Source organism: Neovison vison, chromosome 3 (assembly GCF_020171115.1).
Source record: "Neovison vison isolate M4711 chromosome 3, ASM_NN_V1, whole genome shotgun sequence".
In the NCBI taxonomy this organism is placed as follows: domain Eukaryota; kingdom Metazoa; phylum Chordata; class Mammalia; order Carnivora; family Mustelidae; genus Neogale; species Neogale vison.
The window spans coordinates 32,560,419-32,583,243 of NC_058093.1; the positions used below are offsets into that span (position 1 = coordinate 32,560,419).

Consider the following 22,825-nt stretch of genomic DNA (forward strand, 5'->3'; position numbering starts at 1 on the left):
AAAACACTTAATAAAAAAGTAAAATAAGATATACCATATATTTACACATTTCACAATAGTATGCAATTTACATATTTTGTTATTGTCAGTTTTAAAATGTAAAATATTCACATATATTGTGTTTTGTTACATAAATAAATAATGGAGAGAAACTGATTTAAATATCATATCCCATCATGATACCCAGGAGGGATAATTTTTTTTTTTAAGATTTTGTTTATTTATTTGACAGAGAGAGAGAGAGAGAGATCACAAGTAGGCAGGCAGAGAGAGGGGGAAACAGGCTTCCCGCCGAGCAGGGAGCCCATCACGGGGCTCGATCATGACCTCAGCCGAAGGCAGAGGCTTAACCCACTGAGCCACCCAGGCGCTTCCCAAGGAGGGATAATTAAAAGAAGTTTAGACTCGAAAAACAATGTGTAAAGAATAGCAGGCTCCTGGAATTACTTTGTTTGTTTCTACTATACAGAGCTCCAGGAGAACAGGGATTTTGTCTGGCTGTTCTCTGCTGTATTCCCCATGCCCAGTGGATAGTGGCTGCAGACACATTTGTAAACAAATCATTCTTCAGTTATGCCTTTCTGATTTGTAAGTTTTCAAATATCTAACAAGTACCCATTAAAATTTTTAAGGGAAGCTAATGTTAAATTCAAGTTGTAGAGCCAGTACAGGTAGTATGATGGGAAGTTATGTGTTTGGGGAGAAAGTAAGAGGCAAGGCTATTTGCCTTTGAAAGGGGGAGGTTTCTATTCAAAGGTTCAGAAAAGTTTCCTGAACAGTAAAATGAACTCCTGTGTGCATTTCTCCCACACTCACCAGTTGGTAACATTTTGCTATGGTTTTTATCTCTCTCTAACGGTGTGATAAATACACTCTTTTCAGTTATCACTGAGCTGTTGGAGTGTGTGCAAACATGACATTCGCTCCTTTGTGTCTCTTTTAAGAGCAAGATGATTCTGATCTATAATGTCAGTGCAATTCAGGAAATCGAACGTTGATAAAGTACTGTTAACCAGTGTACAGTGTGTATTTAAATCTCACCAGTTGCCATAATAATTTCCTTGTTAGCTGTGCTTTTGGTGGGTATCAGGTGGGGGGGGTGTCAAGTGTTTTTTTTTCCCGCAGCAGGATCATACATTGCATTTAGTTTCCACATCTCTTCAGCCTGCTTCAAACTGCATTAATTTTTCAACTTCCTTTCTGTTTTTATGACATGAGCAATTTGGAGGATTGTAGGTCAGTGGTTTGTAGGTCAACTTGGGTCGTTGTGTTTCCCCATGAGTATATTCCAGTTATGCATATGTGGCAAGAATTACACAGAAATGATGTGTCATCCTCAGTATGTCACATCAAGAGGTTCTTGCTGTCAATTTGACCCATTGTTGGTGATACTCATTTTGATTACTTGAGTGGGGTGTTTGCCAGGTTTCTCTACTATAAAGTTAAATCACAAAGATTTATCTACATAAATTTTTATGTTTATATATATATTATGTTATATATTATGTTTATGTTATATTATGTTTATAAAGACTTTTTCTTTTCATGAACAAGTAACCTGGTGATGGTGTTACTTAGACACTGTGTAATTATTCTGTTCATCAGACTTTACTTGATGGCTTTAATAGCCATTGATAATCCTTGCCTGAATCAATTAAGGAAGTCATGGTTGCAAACTGGTAATTTTCTGGCTCTAGTATTCCTTCTATATTAATTATTTGGCTGTCCATCTTCCCAGTGTTAGATTATTTGAATTCTGGATATCCAGGGAGGTTTATCAGCTGTGTTTGCGTGTGGCATGGGAAGGGTTCCCATCCTGTCTTGTCCAGCCTCACAATGTCCCCTGACTTCATAACTCCTCAGTCTGCCTTTTGATTATGGATGTGATAGAAGTGTTTGTTTCATGTTTATATTTATGGCAAAATTGAAAGATAGAATCACTGCCATTAGGAAATTGATTCTTTCCACTGTAGGCTCAATATGATGGTAGCAGCTACGCTCAGGCACCAGCTACATAAAGAAATCACTATTGACATTAAGAAGCTGTTTATCATACATCAGCTAAAATTTACAGACGGAGGTAATGTGGGTTTGGGGCCTGATTCAGGGTACTTCCTTTCTCGTCCCTGAGCCTCAGATTTTACATCTCTGAAGGAGAAACTCTTAAAATTGTCCTGTCTTGTCTTAGGGTTATTCTGGGGATCAGATGACATGGTGTGTGGGGAAGTGCTCCATACGCCCCAGGTCCTGAGAGAGCACTGGTTGGTGCAGGAGGCCTGGCCAGATTGTTGAGGGCTATTAAATGTGTTTCCATCTCACTGTGTAAGTATTCTTGCCAAAGTGTTCATCTGAATCAGACTGTGCGAAATAGACAAACCCAGATTAGGAGACATTGTATTAAACAACTAGCCTGGATTCATAAAAAATACTAACGTTGTAAAAGACCAAAAAAAGGAGAGAGTACCCAAAGACACAACAGCTGTCATAGGGAGAAGCAACTGTAAGGATATCACTGAGACAACTCATCAAGTTTGAGTGCAGATTTGGTACAAAAGAATATCACATAGAGGTTAAGTTCCTTGGGTATGATAATAGTGTTAAAAAGGACAGTGTTTTGGTGGTGCCTGGGTGGCTCAGTGGGTTAAAGCCTCTGCCTTAGGCTCAGGTCATGATCCCAGGGTCCTGGGATTGATTCCCGTCTCAGGCTCTCTGCTCAGCAGAGATCCTGCTTCCCCTCCCTCCTCCCTGCCTCTCTGCCTACTTGTGATCTCTGTCTGTCAAATAAATAAATAAAATCTTTAAACAAAAAAAAAAAAAAAAAAAAAAGGACCTTGTTTTTCCTCTTAGGTACTTCATGCCGAAATATTTAGAGAGGATAAGGCTATTGAACGATTGACATCTACAGCTTATTTTCAAACAGGTCTACAAAAATAAAAATACATATGTATATACACACAGGGGGGTGTGCAAAAGATGTTCAGAACCTGTGAGTCTAGAGGAAGAGTATGCAGGTACTTATTGCATTATTTGTTCTGTAATTTTGAATTTTTTAACATAAAGATAGGGAAAGGAATGTACTTTAATAAAATAAAACTGGTTTGAAACGATTTAAGGACCAAAGTGGTCCCTTATATTTCAAGTCATTATTATATCCTGATGGGGGGGGGTGGGAGGGAAGCTGGCCAAGGGATTCTCTGAAATACAAAGAAAGGAAGGGGAACCTAATTTAAATTTAAATGTAAAATAGGGATTTCAGGAGATAAAAATGTTAGGGGGATTAGTATGGTACTCAGTACAGCCCATTAAGCGTTCAATAAATATTCTTGAGTGTGTATGTGTATGGAAGCACACATACACTCTCTCTCTCTCTCTCTTTCTCTCTCTCTCTCTCTCCTCACATCTGGCATATTTGAGCCTGCACCATGAGTCTGAGGTTCAGTGAACCCATGTTTCATTGGCACCCACATTTTGACTCTTCCCAAACCCCCTGTGCCAACAGATTGGCCTTTGTCTCGTGTACAGCTGTGTAGCATCCAGGAAAAGCCTAATTCCTGTATGGGACTGTTAGAACTATAAACTCTGTGGAATATTCATAATCAAAGAAAAATAGAGAAAAGATTCCTTATTGCAAAAGATCTACTCTTTGCCTCGGTGTGAAGAAAATGATGCCCCTTTCCAAATTTCTCTCCGGCCCTGAGCGCAGTGCCCCATGAAGCTGCTCATTCTTCATCTTAGGTAAATACAACACAGCACCATAGAAATGAGGGCAAGGCTGCTGTGTGAGGCCCTAAGTGCATAACTAATCTTGAATTGCTTGATGGAATTGGAAAAAGGAACAAATGGGCACGCCAGCTAGATAAAGCACTGAAACAGAAACAGGAGCATGAGGATTCCTGACTCTGCCATGAGGAGATGTGGGCTGATTTTTCCAGGGCAAGGAGTTCTGTTTCTAAGAGCAGTGTGATGCAGCTGGGGTTTTTTTGTTCTGTTTTGTTTTGTGTTTTTTCGTGTTGTAAAGAGAGTTACAGGGCAATTTGCAGCTAACTTAGTCTTAGCTTCGTTTTCTTCTCCTTAGTAGTAAAAAAAATCTCCTTTTTGGCAGTGGGTGGGTGGGGAGAATACTGGTCTTTCTAGGGCTCTGGGGACTCTTCTCAGATTTGTTTTGTGACCTCAGTCTTTATTCCTAAAAAGTAATTGAGAATGATTTCTTACTCTCTAGTCCGATTTTGGATTAGTAGGAGGGGTAGGAGAACCAGTTTTACCTCCTGAATTCCAGTTCTTTTGGCGTAGTTTGGGAATTTCCAGCATCTCCATTTCTCTACAGGTAAACAAGAGAAGGGCAAGGATGAAACTGCCCATCTCACACTTTAAAGGAGAAGTCATGGGCATATTTGAGCTCTCTGGAAGAACCGTCTGAAATATAGTGAGCCCATGATTAAGAAAAGAACAGGATTGAAATTAGTTGTATGCAACGAGGAAGTAGTTTCTTCTTTCATAGGAAGTAAAACTTAATTAATAATTCAGAATTCATGAGTCTTAATTAAGCTGAGAACAACACACTTCATCTTCTCAGACCTCTTTCTAAGGCCCCCCCACTCCCACTCTGAATAGTTGCACTTGACCTTTCTTTTTCGTCAATTTCACTTAACAGAAGCTAGTTCTATAAAACTGTGAATTTGCTAGTAGATTGCTATTGCCTAATAGATTCTCAATTCACATGTAGATAGCTCAGGTTTTTTTTTTTTTTTTTTTCTTGAAACAAAAAGGTCAGAGTGAGGAGGAGGCTTTGAGATCATTGAGTTCTACTTTTTTATCCTATGCATGTGGTAAGACCAGAGAGGAAGCTACTGCCTAGCTCAGTGTGCTGGTCTAGTCCAGTGGTCTTTGTCTTGTACCAGCTCCTTCCTGTTCCACCCCATCACCCCATTAGCCTCCCCTCTTCTGTATTTCCAACCACAACTGACAGCAAGACAGTTCCAGTTCTTTCTGTTGGGTTACAAAGGACTGATGTCTACTCTATGTAAATTTGACATTCAGGCTATCAAAAGAGAACTGTATGGGAGATTCTTGAGGCTGGATCTGTTTAAAAACTTAGCAATTGGAGAATAAGGTGATATGTATCTACCATGTATGTCTGTGTATATCTCCTTACTGCAACATTAGATAGATAATCTTCTTAATAATACATTTTGTTATATGTAACAAAATGTATTATTTTGTATTTCATATATATATGAAAATGTATTTCATATATATAACATGTATTTCATATATATAACATATATATATGTTACATATACATACATCACTCTGTTCTGTGCCCCCTTATGTCCCACACTGATTTCATTTATCACTTTCTTCTTTCTCTGTGCCTTAACATTTGCCTGGTTTTCTCTTAACTCACCACCTTCTGTTACTGACATGGATTTGAACCTTGGATGTAGCATGGAACAACCTAGGGTACGCCAGAGGAAACCTCCTCTCTCCCCTCTGAGTTCCATTCTAGTAGCCACGGCCCCACTTGGCCTCATGCCCAAGTTAATAGAGGGGAATAGAGAAGCTGTTTGCTGCCCAGCAGGTTACTGAACATCTGTAGATTTTCAACTCTTGGCATCTGTAAGCAGCAGGGGTTGCAGTGAGCTGGGAGGACCCAGGAAAGCAGGAGCCAAAGCCACCTGTATCTTATAGTTTCAAACAGTCTGAGACACAATCTAAACATCTTTTTAAAAGATGTTTAAAAAAAATTAGGGATGCCTGGGTGGCTCAGTGGGTTGAGCCTCTGCCTTTGGCTCAGGTCATGATCCCAGGGTCCTGGGATCGAGCCCCACATCGAGCTCTCTGCTCAGCGGGGAGCCTGCTTCCCTCTCTCCCTCTGCCTGCCTCTCTGCCTACTTGTGATCTCTGTCAAATAAATAAACAAAATCTTTAAAAAAAATATTTCTTTATTTGACAGAGAGAGTGATCACAAGTAGGCAGAGAGGCAGGCAGAGAGGGAGAGGGGGAAGCAGGCTCCCTGCCGAGCAGAGAGCCTGGTGCAGGGCTACATCCCAGGACTCTGAGCTCATGACCTGAGCCAAAGACAGAGACTTAACCTACTGAGCCACCCAGGTGCTCCTAAACACCTTTTTAAATATGTATAGAGTTGCCAGGTTAAATAATAATTAGCTCATTTTTCATAATAGGTAAAACACAAATGCATTCTCATTGTAGGAAATTTCTACAATACAGATAAAGTGAGAAGTCTCCCACCTCTACCTTCCTTCCATCCTAGAAGTAATGGTTATTAGTCTCTCTTTCTAGATTATTTTAAGTGCACTAAAGCTTATGATGCACTTTGGTACATAAATATCTTTTCATAAATAGGATCCTACTGTATTATTTCACAACTTTTTCCCCCACTTCTTACATTTTAGACCTCGATGTGTGTGTGTATGTGTGAGTGTGTACACATATAATTTCATTTTTTAAAAAACAGCTGCCTAGGATTCTGTTGCATGAACGTTCTGTGGTTAACTTAAGAAATTTTCTACGGAGACCTCTGCTTGGTTTTGTTTTCCACTCTTAACAAACAGTGGGACTCTTGTGATTGTGTGTGTCTTCTAATACGGATTCTTAGCTGTGAAGATACACATTCCTTAAATTAAAGAGTCAGAGGAGAGGGCCGATGCCTGATGACTCAAGACTTCGCAGTCGGTCACAATAGGGCACTGTGGCCGGGCTGCCAGCGGTACCAGAGGGACAGGGCTGGTGACGTTCATACACAGCTATGCCCTCTTATCTCACAGCTGTGCTCAGCCCAGTAGTTCACTTGACTCAGAGTCAAAACCACCAGGGGCCTTGCACTGCAGCGATTGCGGAGAAGGAAAGTTCTTTATTGGTTCTCAAGTGGGATGGTGTGACTCTTGGAGGCAGCCAGTGAAATGAACCAGGGATTGGAGCAGGCGGATTCTGATTGGTCGATCTCTCTCTCCCCTGGGCGGTCTGTACGCGTCCCCGAGGGGCAGCTGGTGCAGGTGGAGTGGTTTCATTTCCTTACTTCAGATGCATTCTCTCTTTTTGCAGTTGGCCGTCCAATCCCTGTGCCTCAGACCCTGCACCCAAGCCCAGAGCAGATTGAGGAGTTGCATCAGACCTATATGGAAGAGCTGAGGAAGCTATTTGAGGCCCACAAAAGGAAATATGGCATCTCGGAGCACGAAACTCTCATTTTTAGATAACTACTCTTAGAAGGCATATAGAGGACGAGGGAATATCCGATTGGAGGATATATCTCTTTCACTCTGGAATCAAGATTACAACTGAAAAGTATTATTTATGGTGAAAAATGTTAATGTCTATCCGTGGGAGATAAAAATACAGTGGGTGACTGTAGGAGAAGGAGGGAGAGGATGATAACCCTTTGGATAATCCTCATTAGGGAAGGTGCAAGCATTTCCCGGGTTAAGAAAAGGTTTAGGATTATTCGTGTGCTTAAAAAAATTTTTCAAAAAAAATTAGACTCTTTTACCAAAATCACAAGAATTTAAGGTGGTGTTTTCATGAAGTATCACGGCTCTTGTTTAGCACAGCTGAAACACTTAGGAGACAGTGTGTAAACTAATTTTCCATACCTAGCTAGAGGAGATCATTTCTTTCCTTCTTTTTTTTTTTTTTTTTTTTCCCTGCTTGAATGGAGAATTTTTTTGGGTGAATAACATTACTTTTCAGAGTTAGATAACTTGATCCTTTAGGTCCTCACACCCAACACATTTTTATACAGTCATGCAGAATTTCTGTGCAGGCTTTGAAACAGGATGAATCTACCATCTGGAAACCCATGTGGATGAGAGCATGTCTCCTTTTCTCTTCATGCTTAGAAATGCTCATGCTTGTCATTTGCTATATAGACAAGAAGGTCTTTGGGGAGACATGCTTTAGAACGTTAAGATTCCAAAAGGTTTTCAAGGTATTGGTTTTAATCTCCTTCCCAAATGGCCTCTTTGAGTAAGACCAGCTATGAAAGAAAGTGTCCTCTCCGGTTGTAATGTGTCCAGTTAGAGTTGTCTGGTCCACAGGAATGGGAATCCTGTTCCTCCTGTTCACTGACCTCTCCCTAGTGCCTGGGTCCCGCACAAGATAAGTGCTTGTTTACTGAATGTATTTATAGATGAACCCACAAACATCTTTGCCTTCAGGTGAAGAATTTTTTTTTTTTTAAGATTTTATTTATTTATTTGACAGAGAGAGAGAGAGATCACAAGTAGGCAGAGGCAGGCAGAGAGAGAGGGGGAAGCAGGCTCCCCGCTGAGCAGAGAGCCCGATGTGGGGCTCGATCCCAGGACCCTGAGATCATGACCTGAGCTGAAGGCAGCGTCTTAACCCACTGAGCCACCCAGGCGCCCCTCAGGTGAAGAATTTTTAAAGCTTTATTTACAATAGGACAAATGTATTCTAGACAAGAGCCTCTTTCAGAAGGGGAGAATGTGCTGGGTCTGTTTGTCTCAGAACAGTGATTGACAAGTCAGTCGGTCAGTCAGTCTTGTCAGTTGCCTTAAGGAAGAAGAATGTCTAGTTTCCAGATGACCTCCACTGCTGCTTGTTGCTTCTCTCACTGCTGCACTTGAAGTATCTGAGGACACCTTCACTGAGTCCTAACTTAATAGATCTTCAGGCCTCTGATTGTTAAAACGTCAAGCCCTGGGCTAGAGTCTGAACTGTGTTCAGCATCAGACAGACAAAATCAGGCGGGTAATGTCTTGAGGAGGAAAGCATTTCACAGAGGAAAAAGTGAACCTCCCCCATGGTTCCATTTGAGGTGGTTTTGGCCAGCATCGCTCGGGCTTCACGCTGGTTGAGCAATCCTGGAGTCCACTGACCCGTGGCCTTCAAATTAGACCAATTGTATAATCAGAGCAGAGAAGAGGACACAACCTGTTTTCAACAGATGCAGGAAATTGGATTGTAAATCCTTTTTTGGTATTATTCAATACTAGCAAGGCGTAAAGGAGCACCATTTATGGAAAATGACACACCCTAGCTGGTTAGGGGTCAGTCTTCGTAAGATCAATTAACCACCACAACTAAAGACTTTCAAGTTATTTAAAAACCCGTGGGGACTCCTGGGTGACTCAGTTGGTTAAGCCACTGCCTTCAGCTCGGGTCATGATCCCAGGGTCCTGGGATTGAGTCCCGCATCAGGCTCCTTGCTCGGCAGGAGCCTGCTTCTCTCTCCACCTCTGCCTGCCACTCTGCCTGCTTGCGTGCTTTCTCTCAAACAAACAAACAAACAAATAAGTAAATAAATAAAATCTTTAAAAAAAAATAAAAAATAAAAAACCCATGAATTTGGACCAGGTAAATTAAAAAAAATTTTTTTTTAAAGCATGAATTTCTTTCCTTTAGAGAAGTTTCTTAAGCGCTTATGACCCACAGTGCTGATTTCATGTGCTTTCTTTCATGAAGGTATGATGTTTAATCTCCTACTTGGTAGTGGGGGCCAAGCTGACCACCACCCCCAGCATCAGCTGGATCATCGAGAAAGCAGTTAAAGCCCACATGTAGTGAAACAGAAACACTAAAAATGAGAAAAGTTTTGCTGTGATGAATTTACCTCAAATTTTGCCATTTCTAAAATCCAGTCATCAGCAACTTTAATTTTGGCATCTGTAAAAATCTTATTTTTAGGTACAAATTAGGAATTTTTATCTCTTTTTCTTTCTTTGGGTCTCCAGAGGTCTTAATCCAGCCAGAAGTCCTTTCATAAAGTCAAAGTATAGTAGGAAGTTCCTTTATAGTCCTAGAGATTGCAGATGAAGATTTGGACATGAATTTTTGCTATAGCACAAGTGTGGGTCATACATGGTATTCGCTAATCCCTTCCTGTTGTTTTCCAGTAGCCCGTGATTGCCAGTTGTATCTGTCTTTTTATTTATTTTTTAAAAAAGATTTTATTTATTTATTTGACAGAGATCACAAGTAGGCAGAGAGGCAGAGAGAGAGGGGGAAGCAGGCTCCCCACTGAGCAGACAGCCTGACTAGGGGCTTGATCCCAGGACCCTGGGATCATGACTGAGCCGAAGGCAGAGGCTTTAACCCACTGAGGCACCCAGGTGCCCTGTATCGGTCTTTTTAAACTAAGTGATAAAACGTCTTTCTGGGGCTGGAAGAGTTACTTCAAATAGAATTTGTATATCTTTTTAAAGGAAAAAACCAACAACAAGGCAACTACTATATAACCAACTAGTTGTGCCAGTTTCTCTGGGATGGCAAATACTGAAGCAGTTTTTTATATTTAAAACCAAGGGGCTTGTCAAATACCTTATATGTCAGTTATTTTACTTAATCCTTCCCAAACACTCCCAGCCTAGTGCCTTCACAGCATGTATGGGAAGGCGAAGGTCTAACTCCGTCCACAGTTTGCTCATGGGATGGGTTCCGCGTTGGTGGAATCTGTGTCTCACAGAGCACAGGCCTCCGGTGCTCTCTCAGCGAACGCTGTGGCTCTAACCCAGAAGTCTGATAGACTGTGTCAGTGGAAGTCAAGTTCTAGGGCCAGAAGGGGCTTTGTGTCTGGCATGAGTCCTTCTGCAGATGGAGCAGTTGAACCCCAGCGGCTTAACGTGGCTTGACACCGACTCCATGATCATATTCCTCTGCCCTGATGGAACAGGAGGAGATACGGCTCTTCGATAATTGTTGATGAACCCACCTGTGAATCCTCCCGTAAAACCGAAGTGTCCAAACATGGAGCGTGATTAAAGATACTCCCCAAATGCAAGGGGTTTAACAACTCTGAAGCGAGCTCTGTCTTCTTGGGACCTGGAACGTTTTTCTTTTTTGAGACCGGTCGGCCGCATTGTTGATTTTTCCCTTCTGCAAGAGCTATTTTGGGGATGTGCACTGGGGAACGTCCAAGGTTTTCAGCAACAAGCTAAGCCACTAGAGCCTTGTGTATGGAGCAGCAGGATAAGGCAAAGTGCTTTATGTCCCCGTGAGACAGAGCCGCAGAGGATTTTTCCCTCTCAGTCACGTTGTGACCATTAATACAGGTCAGAGCAGTCCTGTTACTCAGCGGTGGAAGCAAATCTTCTGTCTGTCACCTTGCTGACAGCCCTAATCCCATTCTGGCTCTAGCATCATTCAGCTGGGTGATTTTTAATTTTATTTTATTTATTAAGTTTTTTTTTACAGCTCTTAGATTCTGGTTAAGAATTTTCTTAGGCTCTCTTGAGAATAAAGATAAATCTGACCTTCTTGTATTCCCAAGAGCCATGTAATTCTCCCCTCCTCCGTTTCCAGACCCATTTGGAGCCTTTGGTCTTTCTGGTTGGGTTCCAACTGTCCAGTGTGGGGTACAGTCATGCAGAGACAACCAGAAAACACAACTGTGCTATTTTTTTCTACCTTCCAGGGGCTTCTGTTTCAAATAATCCTTTAGCCTCTGGTCCTCCACTAAGTGACTGGGTGACCTGGACCCCTTCTTAGGAGTGAATGATCTCCAAGGTCCCATTTCACTCTGTCTCTATGGTCTCCGCCTGGCCCTCGTTCTCTCATGGTAATAACATCCAGCGGGGAGATGGAGATTTATCCATAGACTTCTTTTTCCTCTGCCATCCTCCCTTGTATTCCTCTGGACACGCAGAGGGTTCAAATGACTGTCTCCCTTAGCATATGGAAAACATAAATTTGCTATGGAGATTTCTCCAGCATCACAGTGGCCTTTAGGCATGGTGTTCCTAAGAAACAGTTTCGTTCTCTATAAATAAAAACTGGAGACATTTATCGAAGTGGTCTCCTTCTTTATATGGCTCAAAACTGTGAAATAACAGTTTATTTCTTGTTAACATCTTTTTAGGAGATGGTGAATTTTTATATTTTCTGTTTTGGATGTGTTGCCGTGTGCTTTTAAAAAGCTCTTGGTTTCTAAAGTGTTGACCAATAAATGTGTTTTGTGCCAGAGTTGTAACTGTGTGGGCGTGGTGTTTTGGCTGAGTGGGATGGTTTTCCTGCCCATGTCTTGCCAAGGCTGGAGGCGCTCGGACCTGGGGATGGATTCAGGCAAGGGAATTGCGGTGCTGTTGTGAGCATTGCCTGAAGAGCCAGGCCTGGAGATGCTCTCCACGGGAGAAAAGACAAAACAAAGCAGGGGCAGGGCTAACCGAAAAGTGCAGACAGATGTGCCAGATGAAAGGAGCAGAGGGCAGGAAGAGGAAACAAGCCAGGGAGGGGCCGCGGTGGAAATAGGAGTGAAACTTGTCAGATATGGAAATGTTCAAAAACTGGTAGAAGAATGGGTAGATTCCAAATCAAGTGAATCACCGCTAATAGGTTTGGGGTTTCTTTTTGGGTAATGAAAATGTTCTGCAATTGGGCTGTCGTGATGGCTGTCCCACACTGCAAATATACCAAAAACTCCCAAACGCCCCTCTCCAAATGGGAGGATTTTACGATATGTGAATTACATCTCAATAAAGTGGCTTTGGACACTCGAGTCAGTCATACACTTGGCAAAATAACAGAAGAAGCTAAAAACGCAATTTCTTTTTTTTTATATGTCAGGAGTGAAATTGCCTCCTTTGGATGCATTTTGGATGACAAAGTTTACATTTTGATTTTTGAGACCTGTTGGTGTTTCTGGTGTCTGTTATCAAAATAGGGGTTTTCAATACTCTTTTAAGATATTTTATTGGCTAAAGAACATGCTGAGATTGCCTGGGTGGCTCAATTCGTTAAGCGTCTGTTTTCAGCTCAGGTCATGATCTCAGGGTCCTGGGATCGAGTCCTGCACTGGGCTCTACCTGTTGTGTGGGAAGTCTGCTTCTCCCTCTCCTTCTGCCACTCCCCCTGCTTGTGTTCTCTTTCTCTCTCTCTCTCTGAGTCAAATAAATAAATAAATAAAATCTTAAAAAAAAAAAAAAAAGAAAATGCTGAATTATTATTGTGTAAAAATACTGTTTGACTTTAATTTTTCCTAGTATTTTATTAATACTGTAGTTAGAATATATAAATAAATATAAATAAAGAAATAAAACTGTGGTTATACTAAGTAAATATTATCCTATAAAACCCATTAATATTTATTAACCACCTTCAATGTGCCAGATACAGAACTAGGGACTTTAAGTACATTATAACATTTAACTCTTAAAATAGCCCTGTGAGGTCAGTACTATTTTTATCCCATAACGAGTTAGAGTTCAGAGGAGCTAAGAACTTTGCTCAAGATAACCCTCATGGTGGTGGTGGAGTTCAGATGGGATGCCAGGGCCTCTGGCCAGGGCCCTTGCTTTGGATGTAGGGCTCAGGAGCCCTGGGGTATCCACCATCTCTGTCACTAACTCGGGGAAGTGAACTTGACCTATGGAATGAAAAGGTGGAACATGACCACAAAGGTTCTTTATGGGTCCATCTGCTGGTGATTCTGCTCTAAAGCCATCGACATTTCCAAACACTGCTCCCTCTCCCCAACCCCAGCCATATACACACACAGACCTAATAGGCACAGGAGTCCCCCACCCCCGCCTGCGCTGAGAACAACCCGGAGAACCAGTTGTGAGATGGCAAAGTGTTGTGGCCACCCTCGGAAGGACGGGTATAAAAGGTTCATAAGTGGGCTAATATTTATTGTCAAAGTTAATCATTTAAAATGTTAGCTTAAGAACACCTGTCTAGCTTAAAGTATTGACTGATTGATTGATTGTAGCTGTGGTTGCATGAAGCATTAGCTGGGGTAAGCTCATTTCTCCAAACTATCTTTTTAAATTGATTTTATTTTGGGCACCTGGGTGGCTCAGGTGGTTCCATGTCTGCCTTCTACTCAGGTCATGATCCCAGGGTCCTAGGATGAGTCCCACATTGGGCTCCCTGCTCAGCGGGGAGCCTGCTTCCCGCCCCCCCCGCCCCTCCCACCCTGGCCCAGCTCCTGCACGTGCACTTTCTCTCTCTCTCTCTCTCTCAAAAATATATAAAATCTAAAAACTATCCTTGTTAAAAAATTTTTATTTTCTTTCTCTTGCGTATATGTATGTGTGTATTTCCGAGTACCTCTTAAAAGTTTTCTTCATAAAACAGTTGCCACATGTTCCAAATTTAAGAAGAAACGTCTTTGGTTTGACCTCTCCTTGCCTGCCTCTTCCAGTTCACCAGCAACATCTTTAAACACTCTAGATGGAAAGGAAATGTGATCTTCAGTTTGACCTGGCATGACATCTTCTGTGTAATGCTGAAGGAAAGGAATGCGTGATCGCTCTTAGATTGCTTGACTCCATAACAGCAGGATTTTTAATTTGTCATTTCAAATTCACTTAACTTTAAAATAACATTGAACCTGTAAATATGGAATGTTAAGTCATAGAGTCATTGATACGTAGATACATCTGCATTGCTGTTATTGAAATAAGAATACCCAAATAAAGGAAAATTTAAATCATGGGGAAGAAAAGAAAATGTGGCTTATTTGAGAGCTAGCTATACTTTTAAAGATGCATTCGATTTATATTTTGAATAACATATAGGCGATTGAAATTAGTGTCATTATTACTGCAAATAAATGCAGGAAGTGTGACATAGTGACAGTCCATGATATTTCTGCTGGAAGCAACACACTATTCCAAACCAGGACCCAAGCCTATCCAGGTCTTAAAAGCAGTTTCAGAGGGAGGAATGACCTTGTCAACCAGGGACGTTGACCCACATGCCTCCCCTTTTCTACCTTCTTCTATAATTTAGCTTTTCCTCTCCACATTGGTTTCCGCTTTTCCCACAATCCAAGAAAAAGAAAAATAAAAGGAAGCGAAGGGAAAGGTTGAATTTCAGGAAGGAACTAAGGAACTCTTACTTTCTAGCAGAGGTAAGGTCAAGGACAGTGGCAGTAGGGAAAAGTTGAACAGGAAGCGAGGTCCCTGCTCAGAGGAGGAAGGACCGCAGGATGGAAAAGAGAGACATCTTACCATTATACATGTGATGGTCAAAGACCTTTCCCAGTTCACTCCACGGTGTGCCCTTGTCCCAGAGCGTCTTCTTTTCGGTGACAGATGACAGGAACACGTTTGGGACTGCCCAAGAGAGATGTTCTCTCAGAAAAGGTATTCGGCCAAAGGAAGACTATGTCCTCATGTGAGCCCCTTCTTGGTAATGAGAGAGTGAGTCCTGCGTTGGAAGTTCACCCTTTCCTTATCCTTGCCAAGACGCCATGATTAGGCTCTTTGCTGATGTCTGATTTCCGTCATAATTCCACCTAAGTAGACAGCTCGACCGTGGAAGATCGTAGCTGAAAGTTAGGGGATTCGCGGAAAGCCCTTTCTGCCCCCATTACTATGCCAAGCTGATGCATGATATTATAGCAACGATCCACAGATCAAACAGGCAAATGACAACAGTGGTAGAATCGTGTTTGTCCAAATCTGAGTACGTCTGTCTGTTTCACTGTTCCTGTTGAAGAGTTCCGTGAAACACACCGTCAGGATGATTTGGCTACAAAGCTGAGTTTCAGTGTTGAAGATGACAGACTGTATGCAAAGCAGTGTGCCCTGCTGGTCATTTGTGGCCGGAGGAAAACGCTTTTCATAAGAAGCTGAACTTTGGAATTGCTCTGAAGCTCTCACCACATCCTTTCGGCCTAACTTGCCTGTGAGGGTTATTTCCTTTTCCACATCTTGATAGGCTTAGACACTGCCCCAGGGCCTTTATTTCAAAGGAGAAATTTCTCTTCCATCCCACCCGGGATTTCTCTTTGCTCTGGGCTCTTGTTTCTGTGAAACACGGATGCAGAAGCTTTGGTCTGATCCTCTGTCTGGGTATGTAATGTGTTTTCTGCTCATTCACAGAGTTCCATCAGGGATAGTCTCTGCCAGGATTCTTTGGCAAGAATCCACTGAAGAATTGCTTTCAGCTTTGTTTGTGGTTACTAGATTCAGTTGGAATTTCCTGCATCTCCCGGCGATTCAAAGATTCTCATGGAGGGCTGGAGGCTGGGGCGGCAAGGTGTGTTTTTGCCAGTAAATGCAAGAAGTCTGGGTCCTGTGAGGAAGAAGATGCGCAGGGCCCAGTCATTCTGAACGTCTTCCCAGTCAGCTGGACAATATTTTTTTTAAAGATTTTTTTTATTTATTCATTTGCGAGCGAGAGAGAGTGAGAACACCAGCCAAGGGGAAGAGCAGAGGCAGAGGGAGAAGCAGCCCTCCCGCTGAGCACGGAGCCCTACGTGGGGCTCGATCCCAGGACCCCGGACTGTGACCTGAGCTGAAGGCCGACGCTTAATTAAACCACCCAGGTGCCCCTCAGCTGGACGATCGTGATCAAGCACCGACTTGGAGGAAAGAACCAAGCTGCAGGCCCCATGCATTGCCTGCTCTGGGACCATACTTAGAAAACTATCTCATTGGAGAGTGAGGAAAATGAGGGTCACAGGAGCAGCTCCAGCCAGGAGTTGTGAAGAGATGCGTTCCAGCGGGGAATTTTGGGGGAGCTCTGGAGGGAGCAGGATCCACTGAGGCTTTCAAGATAAAGAAGGCTTAGGTGAGCACCAAGGGAAAGCTTAGGCAGAGGAGTCAGGATAAGGGTGACCAACGTGTCACAGCTGGCCCCAGACTTTCCTGCCTTTAGCAGTGAAAGCTTCCGTCCTGGGAAGCCCCCTAAGTCTAGGCCAAGAGGGACTCCCCCCAACCCAGGCAGAAAGGCACGGCACCACATGGCCCTGGTGTGGCGGGCACAGCTAGCTGCTCGGTCTACCTTTGGGTGGGGAGACAGGGAAGCATTTTTTTTTTTTCTTTTTAATGTTCCAGAAGGCAACTTTTAAACTAATTTTTAAAAAACGAATATCCACCTCAGCTCTATAATCATATGATACTCTGAAATGTCTCAGTTTCTGTGAGTTCCATGTGAGCGACAGTCTCAAGGCTCTGGAAGGTCTCCATATATTTGAGGGAGATTTTTTCATAAATTCTCCTTAATGCACTGTCCTGTGTGAGGGGCCTCGAAACTAATGACAGTGACTGTTCCCTAAGAGTCTGGGTCCTGTGGAGAGGGTTGTGGGCATGTGTGAATGTGACAGACTCTTCTGCGCCTCAGTTTCTTTCTCTTCAAGGAGAAGTTATGTTCTCCTGTAATGGGTTTCTAAAATATTTTTAATGAAGGGATGCTCAGACCCTGAAACTCAAATCTGAAATGTTAGGAAATGCCCTAATCTTTACATAAACTTTAAGTGTTTATTTTCCCCCCCTACCTTTTACTGGTTAAAAATATACATATAGGGGCACCCAGGTGGCTCAGTTGGTTGGGTGGCTGCCTTTGGCTCAGGTCATGATCCTGGAGTCCTGGGATCAAGTCCCACATCAGGCTCCCTGTTCAGCGGGGAGTCTGCTTCTCCTGCTGACCTCTCTCCTTTCATGATCTCTCTCTCATTCCCTCTCTCTCAGATAAATAAATAAAATCTTTTAAAAATATATATACATATATGTTTAAATCTTATTTATTTTTTTATGCATTGTTCCTGAAAGGACCATAGATGGAATTCTGTTGGAGATTTGAGAATCTTATTCATCACGTGAAATTTAATAAAAATGAGAATTGAATATAAGAACATAACATTTTGAGCATTCACTTACAATAATAAAATTATCTCTCCTACACAAGAAGATCCATTGAGTAGTAGAAACTAGAAATCATGGGGGTGCCTGGGTGGCTCAGTCGGTTAAACGTCTGACTCTTGTTCTCAGTTCAGGTCTTGATCTCAGGGTCAGGAGCATGAGCCCCACGTTGGGCTCCATAAGGGGTATGGAGCCTGCTTAAAAACAAACAAACAGGGATGCCTGGGTGGCTCAGTTGGTTAAGCAGCTGCCTTCGGCTCAGGTCATAATCCCAGCGTCCTGGGATCGAGTCCCACATCGGGCTCCTTGCTCCGCAGGGAGCCTGCTTCTCCCTCTGACTCTGCCTGCCACTCTGTCTGCCTGTGCTCGCTCTCTCTCTCTCTCTGACAAATAAATAAATAAAATCTTTAAAAACAAACAAACAAACAAAAAAAACAAACGAAAGAAACTAGCGATCACTGAAACTTTTACGTCTTTGCCACAGTTAAATGAGCATATTTAATCTTGAAACAGTTTTTTTTTTAGTGTAAAAAAAACTACTAGGATTTTTAAAAAATTTTATATACTTATTTGAGAGAGAGAGAGAATGAGCAGGGGAAAGACAGAACCAGAGGGAGAAGCAGACTCACCATGGGACAGGGAGCACGATGAGGGACCTGATCTCAGAATGCAGGGATCATGACCTGAGCCGAAGGCAGATCCTCAACCAACTGAGCCACCCAGGTTGAAACATAGTTTTGAATTTTGTTTTTAGGGTGTGTGGGTGGCTCAGGGTTAAGCCTCTGCCTTCAGCTCAGGTCATGATCTCAGGGTCCTGGGATCGAGTCCCACATTAGGCTCTCTGCTCAGCAGGGAGCCTGCTTCCCCTCTTTCTCTGCCTGCCTCTCTGTTTCCGTGTGATCTCTCTCTCTGTCAAATAAATAAAATCTTTAAAGAACAAAACAAAACAAACTAATAAACTCTTAAAAAAATAAAATAAAATTTGTTTTTATATCCTTCCCACTTCAAGTACCTTGGCAGATTAAACTTAGGCTGAAGTTGAAGTCCCCTCAAGTGGAATCCAGAGTTACGTGACCACAATCAAATTCCTAAAGAAACAGAAAGTTTCCCATGAGAAGCCTCTGTCTAAATTATTCTTTCCACAGTGACTATGCTTGAGACTAGATTTAGAAAAGCTCTAGATTGCTTCAAATCAATTCCAACTCCAGAGACTCAGGAAAGCATTAGATCTTTGACCGACATAGCCAGTGAAACCGCAGAGAGAAAGGCCAACCTCATGCTTGTTTTATCATGGAGGCAAAAAGTACCACCGCACCTTCAGCCACTACATGTCTGTTTAAGGCAGGAAGATGAAAGGTGTCCTCTCTCTTCTTTGACTATTTTTAGAATCCTTGCTACCTTTCGCAGAATCCCTCTGGCAAACTCTGCTTGATATCTCATTGGTCAGAACTGGGTCCCGGGGGTCACACCCAGCTACAAATAAGGCTGGGAAAGTAACAACTGACTTTCCATTCTCTACGGCAGAGCTTAGCAAACTTTCCCCATCAAGACCAGGACGGGAAATATCTTACCCAGTAACTACTCACTCCCTCATTATAGTGCAAAAGTAGCTGGAGATAATTAATGAAAGAACATGGCTGTGTTCCAATAAAACTCTATTTATGGACATGGAGTTTTGAATTTCATGTAATTTTCATGAAATAGTCTTCTTTTGATCTTTCTTTAACCATTTAAAGCTAAAACCACTCTTAGTTCGGAGGGTATATAAAACCAGGAGGCTGACCTGATTCAGTTTGTGGATCCCAGAGGAGGGTGACAATGGTTTGGGGGGTGGCGGGACACCATAATTCTGCCGCAAATAGGCTCTGTGCTTTGAATATAAAATACCGGAAAGTGATGACAAGTTCAACCCATGAAGCCAACTTTAATTTTCCTGAGGTCGGCAAGCAAATTCTGCTTCCAAATCGTGTTCCTTGTCATAAACACATTAAATCTACCAGGCCCCTTTAACTCAGAAAATCTGTACTGCTGATATCCAGGAGATCTTTATATATTTTTACACATTTTCTTTTAAACTGCCCTATAATGACTGCAAAACTGGCTCAGACCTACACAAACAAACTCTAGAATGGAGTGTAGAACTGAAACTCGAAAATTATTGACTCCATAACATAGACATTTGCACAGCTGCTCAAAGGTCTGTTTGTATGAGCTTCATGAAAATTCAGAGATAATACTACCTTCGATACTGGTTAAACAGAAGAGTGATATCTTAGATATATTGATCGAATGATTATTCTTTTTGAAACTATTTCTAAACGTTACCTTTTCATCCCCTTAGAAATGTTCTGTATGTTCTCTTTTGAAATTTATAGTTAATTTTATAATTATGCTATATGTATGTGTATGTAAATATAAAAGTATTATTATGTATGTATACATACATAATATAATACAACTAAAGCATAATATATAGCATATATATTACATATAATATATACATATAATTATATGCATATATACATATATACTATATACATATTTATATATAATAGCACTCTCTCCCTCCTAATAAAAGAAATCTGAGTTCCATAGCTAAAGAGTCTAGGGGTTCAGGCATGGATCCAGATGCTCAGATGATATCGTCAGAAGTCAGTCCTGCTCTATCTCTCTTCTCCCACTGTGTTGACTTCACTGTCCAACTCCCTTCACCTTCCTGGTGTCAGACAGGCACCGGCAGCTGCCGGCGCACATCCTACCAGGTCAGCACTCCCAAAGGAAAAAGAACTGCTTTTTTTCCCTAGAATTGGGTCTTATTGAACTGACTTGGATCATGTGTCCAATCCCTGAACACATCCTTGTGGTCAAGAGGTTGGAATATGCTGACTCATCTGGGCTCTGTGGTTAAGGGCCTCTGCCCTAGAGATGGGGAGATTGTGGGGCCACTGGCTTTCTGAACCACATGGACAGAGAATAAAGGATAAATGGTTCCCCAAAGGAAATCAGGGTGAATGGATTCTGGGAAGACAAAAATAATTGTCCAGTATGATAACATTCACATTCGACTTTTAACAAAGGAATCAGGAAGAGAATATGGAGACTCAAAGGAAATAAATGAGAAATGGGAAAACCATGGGAATGTGAGGAAAGTGTTTTATGTAAATTGGGCAGGGTCAGTGGTTCATAATCTTGGCAATGTATCAGAAAAATCAAAGTGGTTAAAAAACAAACAATGAAACAGACTTCTGCACCTTACACCAGATGGACTGAAGCAGAATCTGGGGAAACGTGGTTTGGGATTCTGTTATCTTTGTAAACCACCCCACACGGAAGATCTGCCGCTTATGCATAGACTTGCTTTGGGAGCTACCAAAGGAGGTTGCATTAGAGCAGGGGCTAAGCTACTGTAGCAGGGAGACTGCAAGCTACGGAGGTGGGAAGAAATTGATTTCTGTCTCACATTATAGTTTGGAGGTGAACAGTCCAGGATGGTGGCCGTGTGTATTCAAAAGCAAAGTTCCGGGGGTGGGAGGTTGGGGTACCAGGTGGTGGGTATTATAGAGGGCACGGCTTGCATGGAGCACTGGGTGTGGTGAAAAAATAATGAATACTGTTTTTCTGAAAATAAATAAATTGGAAAAAAAAAACACAAAAAAACAACAAAAAAAAACAAAAGCAAAGTTCCTTCCACTTGTTCTGGACCATCCCCCCTCCGGTGTTGTCCTTGTCTGCACAGTTGAAGCTGGCTGCTGCACCTCCACATGCTAGCCCCCTGGGGAGAACAGAATGAGGAGGGTGGAGAAGCCCTGAGTCCTGAAGGCCAAGGCTCCAGAATGCACACGGCATTTCTGCTTTCTTTATATTGGTCTGAACTTAGTCACGTGGCACAGCAAGTGCAAGGGAAGCTGGGAAGTGTAGTCTTTCTCTCACCTAAGATATCAATATATAGGGGTACCTGGTATCTCAGTCAGTGAAGCGGCTTCCTTCGGCTCAGGTCAGGATCCCAGGGTCCAGGGATCCAGTCGCCCATCGGGTTCCCTGCTCTGGGGGAGGTTTGTGTCTCCTTCTCCCACTCCCGGTGCTTGTGTTCTCTCTCGCGCTGTGTCTCTGTCAAACAAATAAAATCTTAAAAAAGAAAAAGAGATACCAATATATATATTTTTCTTGTTTCTAAAAAGAGCCCCCCCCCCATCTCTACATCAGTTGCTGGGTGGGTGTGTGCTCAGCTCACATAGGACACCTACAAATGAAACATCCACAGCTTTCTGTTAAACATGACAAGTTGAATCGCATTAATCTTGACTTCTTCACGAAACTCCTCTGAAGTGAGAATAAAGGAATAAAAGCGGTGAAAAGCCAAAGAGAACAGGAGGAGCAAGAGGAGAAAGTGACGTCAACACTATTCTGCAAAAATGAAAAACAGATGGACAAGTGGTGAGTGAGTTGGCAGCACAGAAGAAGCAGAAACCGTCTGCCAGAGAAAGTGCGGGAGGGAGAGGGTCCTCTCGGAAGCAAGTGGCTGTGGCCGCAGGATCATCTCAGGAAGGCCGGGCATGGAGGCTGCCACGTGTCTGAAGTGGAGTGTGGACGGGATCAAAACCAAAGCTGCAGACTCTCAGGTTCCCTGCCCTAACTCGAGAAGCTTGTGCATATCTGAGCAGAGCACAAGAGTTTTGCTCTTGGAAGTTCCAGAGAAGCTCTAACTGGCATGCCGGGCTCAACAGAGAGGGATGGGGGTGGTGAGGCCCCTCTAAAACCAGTTGAGTGACAGCCTCCATTTTGAATGGTAATTCCCATCCCACCCCCTTCCCGCACCATGTTCCTACAATCCTCAGCAGCCAGCTTTCTATTGCCCCAACAGGAGAATGGATGATTCCTCTCTGGGGGAAACCCACCAACCGACAGATTCCAATTTTTGGGAGTCTCCATCTGCCACGATCTACTGAGGTCTACCAATGAATAAACTACTTTCACAGAGCCGCTGGTCAGTTTTCTGGTGTCAGTAAAGGACATTCAACAATCACCACAGTTTTTAAGAAGGGCTTCAATGGGAGACGGAACAAATGAAGAACGTGAGAGAGAGGGAACCAGGGGAAGGAAACTTCAGAAAATGGTAATTTATACCTTTAAAGAGATGAGATCATTTTGTAACAATAAAACAAGAACAGAATGCTATGCAAAGAAGAGTGTGTAGAAAAACAAAGTGACATAACTATAGAGCATGATGGGGGCAGGACAAAAATAGGCACAAGAATGTATGA

General features: G+C 42.5%; 1 protein-coding gene across 1 annotated transcript in view; it reads left to right on the forward strand.

The window, feature by feature from the left end:
• MOGAT1 (monoacylglycerol O-acyltransferase 1) overlaps positions 1 to 8,248 on the forward strand; it is a 36,344-nt gene extending 28,096 nt beyond the window's left edge. The window contains exon 6 of the mRNA XM_044241692.1: positions 7,063 to 8,248. Coding sequence (XP_044097627.1) covers positions 7,063 to 7,217 — 155 coding nt within the window. The 3' untranslated portion in view covers positions 7,218 to 8,248. The remainder of the gene's footprint in view (positions 1 to 7,062) is intronic.
• The last annotated feature ends 14,577 nt before the right edge of the window (positions 8,249 to 22,825 follow it).